The sequence below is a fragment of the Gymnodraco acuticeps genome, unplaced genomic scaffold (genome assembly GCF_902827175.1).
Source record: "Gymnodraco acuticeps unplaced genomic scaffold, fGymAcu1.1, whole genome shotgun sequence".
Lineage (NCBI taxonomy): Eukaryota > Metazoa > Chordata > Actinopteri > Perciformes > Bathydraconidae > Gymnodraco > Gymnodraco acuticeps.
Window position 1 is genome coordinate 798,454 of NW_022989750.1, and position 10,216 is coordinate 808,669.

At 40.0% G+C, this 10,216-nt stretch overlaps 1 protein-coding gene across 2 annotated transcripts; it reads right to left on the reverse strand.

Annotated features, from left to right (window-relative positions):
• Nucleotide 1: 1 nt before the first annotated feature.
• On the reverse strand, nt 2-10,098 carry axdnd1 (axonemal dynein light chain domain containing 1). Of its 2 annotated transcripts, none has more exons than XM_034205261.1 (26): nt 9,911-10,098; nt 9,274-9,404; nt 9,094-9,197; nt 8,595-8,688; nt 7,996-8,081; nt 7,828-7,884; nt 7,551-7,659; nt 7,281-7,402; nt 6,925-7,065; nt 6,650-6,754; nt 6,288-6,408; nt 5,984-6,085; nt 5,680-5,846; nt 5,458-5,527; nt 4,972-5,206; nt 4,441-4,657; nt 3,722-3,815; nt 3,275-3,465; nt 2,995-3,085; nt 2,599-2,733; nt 1,906-1,959; nt 1,639-1,671; nt 1,209-1,310; nt 1,004-1,092; nt 335-474; nt 2-202 (listed from the first exon to the last, which is right to left on the reverse strand). In XM_034205261.1, exons 1-26 carry the CDS (start codon nt 9,978-9,980, stop codon nt 87-89), a joined length of 2,976 nt encoding a protein of 991 aa, XP_034061152.1. In that variant the 5' UTR covers nt 9,981-10,098; the 3' UTR covers nt 2-86. The 2 variants fall into 2 exon arrangements, with proteins under 2 accessions (XP_034061152.1, XP_034061075.1); XM_034205184.1 differs by having other exon boundaries at nt 1,891-1,959.
• Between the last annotated feature and the right edge of the window lie 118 nt (nt 10,099-10,216).

Below are 10,216 nucleotides of genomic sequence, written 5' to 3' on the forward strand. Positions count from 1 at the left end.
ACTCTTTAAGTGATTTTTTTAAATAGTTCACTAGACATTTACTGGACATACATATAACGTTGTGACATGTCCTGATCTTATTCAAATCACCGTTTCTTGGTATTTTTGGAGCTGCTTGATGGTTTGGCTTCAACTGCAGTTTCCTTTGGAGGAGCTGGGGTTTTTACTGGTTTTGGAGTAGGTGGTGGTGTTTTCTTTTTCTCTGCAACACAATCAAAGACCGTTACCACCTTTTGAGATTAAACGCTGTATTACAAAATCTCAGACAGAAAATCTTTCATTTTGATTTACAGAATGTCCAATTACAAGATAAATGTTTTTGTTTAGTCGGTACCTTCTGTACTTGTTGGCTCCAGACTGGGCCGGCCCTGCAGTTGTCTCTCCAGGTGCTTAGTCTTCTCCAGCGCTGCCTGCAGGGCTTCCTCAGCCTTCAGGGCTCGCTGCTCTGCACTCTGGACCCTCAGCTCTGAATCCCTTACAAACACATGGAGAGAAACATAACCTGGTTGTTTTGCAGACATTCACAAGTCAATAGAGGTCCTTTCTATTTCTGAACAACCACTGAAACCTAGGTGAATAAACTTGTTTCCACAATGCTTAAATATTTCAGAACTAAACAGCAAATCGGATATATTTATTCCCTTGTTGTCCTTACGATTGGCTTTTGTCTAATTAACTCCAAGTCTGCAAAATCTCTTTTGACTCTTTATGAGAGGCAATACAAAAGCATGTTTGTTAAGCCATGTTGGCAAATGCTGCTCATTCTAATGGTATAGTTTTTCCTTTTAAACAATAAAGAAACATTAAATTCCGTATGACTCAAAAGTCAGCGAGTGTTTAAAACAAACGTGGACAAATTGTATATTTATTGATATAGTCATTGTCCCTTTTTTGGGGCAGTCATGAAGAAAACATTGACTATGTGGGATATCATAAAAATAGAAATAAACACATTTCCCCTCAAATACATGTGTTCGATTCAACTATAAGAAAGTTAACTTACTGTATTTCCTGCTGCAGTAATCCCACTGTGGTCAGATCACTAAAAGCTTTCTTGGATTCATCTGTTGTTGGAGACACAACCAACTCAGTCTGACAGACAGAGACAGACAGACGGATGTCAGAGAGACACAAACGTAGGTTGTTCACTTCTGTAATGAAAAAGGCATTGCACTAACATTGAATACTGTGTGATTAAATGCACTGACCCCATTCAGCTGGACACTGCTCTCTCCCAGCTTTCTTTGTGTAATGTTTCCATCATAGTTTATCAGTTTCACCACTGGGCTCTCACACACCGTTAGCTCCCCCTGCAGGACAACAACAACATTGCTCATTTCTAACAAGTAGGTCCAATACAACTGTACAATAAATGTGAAGTTGTATTTCTTCAATGAGGCACATTAATACAAATTCATACATTCATCGAGAGTTTATTCAATTGTTTTAGACTGTTCTTTCTTCAACAAAACATCCACTTAAAATACTCAAAATGCACCATACATTTATAATTTCCCTGTTCCATACAAACCCTGGATCTTCTTTCTCTAAATCACATTTTTTTCTTTAAAATGTCACTAATGTGCAGTCTAGCCATCTTAATACTCTTTATGGAAACTATATGAACACCTGACAAACCTCTTGTTGTTCATCCTGTCCTTCAGCAGTGCACTACGGAGACACAAGAATACCCTCACTGCCATCATTATCAACATGACACATCATCATTTTGTAACCTTATATGCTTCACATTATCATAATAAGAAATCACAATACATGGTACACAATAAATAGAAAATAAAGTGTTGGTCTGGAAAAATCTAATGATAAATGACTGCCAGTGGTGAATAGTTATTCCACACAATTTCAACAGCTGTTAATGTGACTCACCAGTCTGGGTTCTACCTCAGTTTCATCTTCGACCTCTGCTGTAGCCTCTGCTGAAACATCTTGGTTCACCTATATACACACACACACACACACACACACACACACACACACACACACACACACACACACACACACACACCACACACACACACACACACACACACACACACACACACACACACACACACACACACACACACACACACACACACACACACACACACACACACACACACACACACACACACACACACACACACACACACACACACACACACACACACACACACACACACACACACACACACACACACACACACACACACACACCACACACACACACACACACACACACACACACACACACACACACTTTAATTTCTCTCTCAATCATTACACTTCTCTAAAAATGTCCTGATCTCAAACTTTGTGTGTAAGTAACACAATTTAATTGGGTAGCTGATATCAATACCAGAACTTGAATCCAGTCAAATCTGATAGTTGATCAATAGAAACTTTCCTCTGCACCTACTTCACTGTAGTATCAGAATTATTGTCAGTCACCTGACACCGTGCTTTCAAGTTATTTCTCCAACAATAAAAAGATGACCTACTCTAGAACAATCAAAAACTGCCACATTAATTTTCAATAATTCATCACAACAATGTAGGTCTATTCCTGTGGGTTGTATTTAACTGACTCCTCACCAGACTCTCGGTGCTGTCAGCTGGAGAGAGCGGGACATTGCTGCTGGAGGCGGGGTCAGCCGGAAGCTCCACAGGACCGCCTGTCAATCTTGAGAGCAGGGTTCTGCAGGTCTCCACCCAATCAGTGCACTCCCTCTGAGGCAGACGCGACAACACACATTACAGATGTACATTTGCTCAGTATGGCTCCCTCTTCTGGAGTTTTATAATGTTTGAACACAACATTTGTGAAAAATAGCTGCTCTTCAGTCTTTAACGGAAAAAAGGTTGCATTCTTGATTTCTGTCATTTGTCACCCTGAGGCAGTAACTAATTGTGAAATATAAAAACACAAAGTTATCATATTGCCATCTTTTCTTTGCCATTTATTTAATTCTGAAACATTACTTTTTTTACCTGTAGCTTTCTGCACTCGCTCATCTCATTGTCACCGTCAACTCTAAGTGGGTTCTGCAGAGTATGTTCCTCAAGAATCAGCTTGCAGGAGCTAGGGTACAAAAAAAAGATTTCCTAATGAGAAATCCTGGAGAATATCCAACTTTAATAGTACTTTGAATAGCTTTATAGCGTTGAACCTTTAGGTAACTCTTCTCTGAAGTAATATTCTGTTTAACACTTGTGCAAGAAGGTAAAGTTTACATTAATACTGAGCACTTATTGTTAATACTTATTGTACCTGCTGATATATGCAGAAGAAACGTCTAGTTTCTCAGTCAGCGTCTTGGCATCCTCTACCAGTGTCTGTAGTGAGATGGTTGTAATGTAATGATGTTCCTGTTCTTGGCTGTGGTCCTCGCTGTGGTTAGGTACCATGAGGAGCATGAAATCCAACATCCAGCGGGTCTGAGCCATGTGAATAGAATGAACCTGTTGGGAGGGGAAACACTAAAACTCAAGAGAAGCACCTTGTATCATACAGCAAACAAACTAATTCATGACATACCTCTTAATGTAGTCTATCTAGTACTTTTGGTCATCTAAATGAGTAGCTGAGAAACTACATTTTAAGCTTTTGTTGATTTGGATATTTGCGTGTTTAATATGAGAGTATCATATTCATGGAGCTGATGGAAATGCATGAATGTGATATTGATAATGTTGACAAAATGTGGTTTACACTGACCTCTTCACTGATTCTGTGGTTCTCACCATCAGCGAAGTTGGAAACGCTGATTATGAACTCCTTTACTTTGTCTAAAACATGTTCTGTCTCTGTACTGTTTGAAAGAAACAAACATAGGACACAGACACAGACACACACACACACACACACACACACACACACACACACACACACACACACACACACACACACACACACACACACACACACACACACACACACACACACACCACACACACACACACACACACACACACACACACACACACACACACACACACACACACACACACACACACACACACACACACACACACACACACACACACACACAGAAGAAAAGCAAATATCAGAACTTCATATCCAAAATGTTTGAATTTCTTTCTATCTGCTCTTTAAAATTCCAATCCATTGTATCACAAGCAACAAAAGTTATGCGTTAAGATTGTCTGAGGAACTCATGATATTGTTAGGGTGTTATCAGACCAGTATGTGAGCAAATAAGATTTGCACACATTTGTTGCTGTTTTGTTTAAAGACATTTGATTCCAAAAGTTTCTTGTGCTACAAGAACAAACTATAGTTTTATGATAGTCATTACATTACATTGCATTTAGCTTAACAAACATTGCATTTAGCTTAACAAACCTTTCTATAAAATGGTAAAAAAAAAAATGCATCTGCCTCTTAATGAAATCCATAGTTTGGACCAAACTTACTATATGTCCGGCTCGTTTTTGTCCTTTTCGTTCTCTGTCTGTATACTGAGGACGTTTTGAAATATTTTTTTGGTCAAACTCTGCCAACTTCCCAGTGAACTTTCCAGCTTCTGCCAATCAGCGGCGGACATCATTTCTGACCGGCCAATCAGGACACCGAGTTTGGAAATCCGGGACTCCATAAACCCGAGCAGTGACATCATCTGTCCATGGATACCTGAAACAGTGTTGCTGTAATCAGTTTCCAAACATTGAGTCCATTTCTAAAAGGACTATACCACAATAAGACTCATTAATACATTACAAAAAAAGAGACGGATGGAATAAAGTATCCGTGACTATTGCTGTTCAGAGCACACATTGTGACACTTCCCAAGGTCCTGAATATGCAGCTGTCAGCAGTACAGATATTTCAAATGTAGACAAGCAAAAACTAAAGCAGTCTATACTTACCTGTCTCTTAGCCTAAAAAAATCCAGTTTCTATCTCAATTAATATTTTCAAGATATGTGTCTAACTCTCAGCCCTCACCACTCTCTCCACTGACTCGACTGTCCAGCTGTTTGAGGAGCTCTGACAGGACCCTGTCAAGCTCTCTTAGGGCCTGTTGGCCTTCACTGGGTTCCCCATCAGGAGAAAGGTGTCTTCTGAGCAGCTCAAGGCTCATAGTCAGCCATCTTTCCTGCACACTGCCAAGCTCTCCCAGTGTCTGCTGGCAGCAGAGCAGCTTCTCACCTTGGTAGCAGTCACACTGGAGAGACAACAGCTGCAGAGAAACAGAAAACACAGGAGTATTTTATGACAACAAAATAATACATATATATTACATTGTAATACTGTACGATCATAATTTCAACACAGCCAAAATGGCAACCAACTGTTTACCCTTTACAAAAAATACACTACCTTTTCCTGGTCGAAAGACTATTTGAATACCAAGCCAATTGTTTAACACATCAGTTAAAATCAATGAACATGATAAAAAATGTCAGACAGAGGAAGTAAGTGTGAATTTACAATTGCCCACTGCTTCACATCAGCATGAATCTTTTCCAAAGAAGCTTTTTCATATTGCAGGTCAGGGAACCTTGAAAGAGAAAAAAATAGTAAATTAGAATGCATATCAATCTCCTCCTCCAATAATTGCTGTCAGTGGCTTTGCTGATAAAATAACAATAAATGTTTTCCAGAAAATCCTTATTTCTTAACAGGTGGGGTATGATCTCTGCTTGTCCTTACTTGTTATTTGTGAAGCAGAAGTCCAGACACTTAGCAATGCCTTGCTGGATGGCACTGATCTGTTCACACTGAGCATGCTCAGTGTTCTTCAGCTGGGACATAAACACAGTGAGCTGCTCTTTCCAGTAGTCACTGAGCTTCATGATGGCATTCATGTCCTCTGTGTCCTACAGAGGGATGGTCACCAATACAATCAGAGTGTAATTGAAACACCAGGGATATTTCTGAAGAGTCATCAGGGCCACTAGGTGTTTTTGCCATGAGCCATATACCATGTGTTAAGAAATAGGAAGTGCATTGTTACCTTGAAAGCAATGTTGAGGCTGCAGTGCTCTGCCGTCTTAAACCAGCTCTGCTCCATGATATGCAGCCGACTGATCAGCTGCAGCTTCTTCACACTGATCACCTGCAGAGCACAGAACAAATGAATCCTTACCATCCATACATTGTAGTGAGCAGCAAATGGGCCATATGGGAATATAAAATGAGAGTCCAATAATGATTATATTGCTTGTGATTCTGCAAACAAAGTCAGTTAACCTATTTTCTAATCAGCATAAAAGTACATGAGTTCAATTAAAATAAAAACTAGATCATGGCTCACACACCTTGAGGGCCAGGCAGAATGTGATCTGGCTCCAGCAGTCCCTCTCCTCCGTCATCTGGAGCAGCTGAGCCTCCAGGCGACCCCTCTGCAGGTCGTACAGCTCATGGTAACCCTGGACCACACTGAGAAGGGCACATGGACCATTTAAAGGGTCTGGTATCTAAGACATGTATGAGTATTGAGTAATGCTTCTGTAGTATTTGTATTTACTGTAGTGTTTTGCATTTTTTTTTACAACGCACAAATTACTGTTGCGTGAATATAATCACATATTTTATGAGAAAAATAACCAGAATTTTGGAATGAATCAACGTGAAGAAAAAGTGTCTTTGACTGAATTAACACTAGTTCAGTGGGACTAACTCTGAGTTGATATTAGTCTGCTCAAGCGCTCCAGCCAGCTGTTGGTGAGCACACTCTGCCTGCTGGGAAACGGAGTGATCATGGTCTCTGATTCTAGACAGTTCCCTGTGAAGGAATTGCACATCCATAAACATAAAAATGTGCCCTAAAACATGTCTTATTTTTACAAATAGTTTTGAGTGCTATTATTTTCATTTTATTATTTATTTTGTAAAATAATCACTGTTCCTAGCACAGAGTTATTTAAATCATCATGGCCCTGCAGGCCTACGTACGCGTTGAGCTGCTGGATGGATCTCTTGATGCGGTGGATTTCTTCAGTGAGCCGGCGGTCCAGAGCCCGCTGTGCCACGGCCTCAGCGTGCAGAGCCTTCAGACGACTGGGGATTCGCTGGAGCAGCGTCTGGTAGCGCTGTCTGGACACAAAAACAAAAGAGCTGCAGGGAAAAAGGCTTCCTAGGGTCATAGAAAATATTTTCTGAAAATGTGAAATTTCTCAAAATACGTTTTGAGTTGTGATTGCAGATTTGTGTTTCATCTTTTGATTCCTTATTTACATCCATATTTCTATAGTATCATTTTAAGGCTCATATAGTTACCATTTATTAATCTTTATTAATAGGATGCTTACCTGAGTTTTGCTAGCAGCTGTCCTCTCTCCGCACAGCCCACGCTGACCTGCCTTATCAGTTCATGGAAAACAATGTTGTAGATGTTCTGCTCAACCTGCACCAGCTCCAGCAAACCCTCCATCTGCAGACATGTCATTGCACTGTTTCCAATATGTATTCCAGTACATTCATTTTCCATAAAAAATTTTAACAAAATGAAAACACAACAACATAAATGCACAGAACTAGTGTCAGCAGCCTGTGTACTCTCTGCTTGTCCGTCTGCCTACCTGTGAGAGCTCTGTCAGCTCCTCACTCTGCTGATCCACTCCTGCCTTCTTCAGCATGTCATCCATCATCCGCGTCAGCTGGACCACTTCCAGTCTGCCGCTGGGCCTCCTGGATACACCCAACACACACACACATATCTTGTTTTTTGCCAGTACTATTCCTACTTAAAGGTAAGCAGTACTATAACTTACCTACTATTAAGCTGTACCATAACTTACTCCTCAAATTGCGTGGTGATTACTACTTCACTAAAGCTAATCTGTAAAGGGAACTCACAGCGAAGGGAAGACCCGCAGCTTCTGCTCATCATCCTGCAGCTGTACTGTGAACGCACTGAGGGAGAGAAGCAAAGATGAGATGAAAGAAAATATTAATTAATATAATAACAAGAGGATTTTACAATGAACATGAATGAAGTGGATGGACATCGTAAAGGAGACTCACTCCTCAAAGAACTCCAGGCTCCGAAGCCCTTTGTTTTTCACAATGTGATATTCTTCTGGGATCACACTTTCTGAGACACAGTAGTTCTGAAAGACAGAGTGACCATTATTGTAACCTAAAACTGTATACTGAGAACATATTCCACAAGTGTATAAATGAATTGTAATAATTGGGAATTTAAAATCAGTACTATTATTGTAAATCAGAGAATTTGAGATATTCTGCTACATAATATGCAAAATGTGTAAAGTTCTCTCTAAACTTTAAAACTAAAATCTAAACTACTGTTACACTTATCTCACAGTATGGACATGCTGTAATTTGAATCTGCATGGTATCTGAATGGAGTAACAAGGAAGTATTGCGGTTGTTAATTTGGGCTTTTTTTGTGTATTTATCACTTTGATTTGATCACTTGATTTTGTTATGTTAAATAGCACTGCTTGTAATTGTGTAAAACTATATTAATCTATATATGTTATACTAGGGGTGATAAATTGAAAAGGGAAATTAAGTCACATTCTCAGGTCCTTTTGTTTGTCAAAAAGTGTAAAAATTACAGAAAGTAGAAATACTGTAGGTCAGCTGAGGTAACTGACCTGTGTGTCTCCATTGGCACTCCTCTCTGTCAGGGGTGGCAGGGGTGTTGTCTTCCTATGGGCTACCATAGCATCACACAGGAAGGAAATATCCCTGTATGAATATAATACAAAAATAAAAATTACACACAGGCAAAATGTGAGACTTTTTGAGACACCTACTATTGACATGATTCTATATAGATCACTTATTTACCTCATTTAAAATAACTAACTTCAGACATAACATAACATTAACTTTGCTATGTCCAGTTATGTAAAGCCAGGTTAGTTTGTATTATCACTGTCCTAAGTTAGTCTCGAGAATAAATATACATATGTTGCTTTCATTAATACCTAATCAGTTAACACTTAACATGTTTTTACTAGATGACAAAACACCAATGACATTTATTTAAAATTAGATATTTGGGGGGACTTCATATAGTTGCAACAACCAACGTAATGTTTGTGGTTAGTAAGTGTGGTTAGTTAATATGTGTGGTTTCGTGTAGCTGACCTGCCGGCTCCAGTGAGTGATGTTGGCTGTTCCAGAAAGAATTTGTATTTCTTGCGTCCCAGCGGGTGATGCCAGACTGCATCTGGTCGTCTGATTCCACAGCCCTGTATACAAGGTCATCTTAGATGTGAACTGCCAGATTAAAAAACTCCCTCTTAGATATAAATCGGGGTTGAATACCTTGCAGTGGCGATTGTGCGCAGTGTGCCCCGGCGTGCTCCTGCTGCAGACCGTGGAGGTGAGGCTGACCAGCAGCTCATCTGGGATGATGTGGCTGTCAACGGGAGGTGGTTGTGTCTTCCTTCTCTCTGCTGGGAGTTGAAAATTCAGTTCACAGCAACTCAGACAAACCAGTAGGTGAATAACCTAGAGTCTGACCTTGGTGTGAGGGGATGGTAAAGGGAATGCAATAACAAATAAACACATAGCGAGCAGTGAGAACTGAATCATCAATGCAAAAGTGTGTTTGCTGTTGTTGACTGCAGTTGTAGAATGTAACTCAGAACATTGACACATCTATGTACCAATTATAAGGTATCTTTTCCTAGAAATCATTGTACATTTTAACATGAATAGGCCTACATTTACTTTTGATACTTAAAGTAGGCTACATTTTCCTCATTTGCATCCTACTTTTACCTTTGTAAAGTTTAAAATGTGGGTGTTTATTTTTGTGAGTATTTTTACAGTGCAGTAGGACACTTTACTAAAAGTTTTGAATACTTAGTACGTAGTGCATGTGTGAGGTGATGTGAGTCAGTATGAGGTAATGATTCCTAGCTTAAGCTAATGTTTGTTTGTTTATCGCTAACGTCACCTGTGCTGTCCAGCGGCTGCACCTGCCTCGATGACCCCGGCGCTGAGCTGGCTCTCATGGACGCAGACATCCTGAAATCACCGTGGAGATGTTACAAAGAGGTTTTTGACAAAGTCATGAAGACGAAAACGTAGCATTATTTCCCAAAAAAGGGAAGAAATCGTCCTACTCTCTCCCCTGAGGTTCAACTTCCTGGTCGCGTTGCCATGGGAACGGCCACCGCTATCCGGGGGACACAGAAGCTCGTTCATATTTAATTTATGTTTAGGAGAAAAACATTGTTTTGTAACACGTTCTTTAATGGAA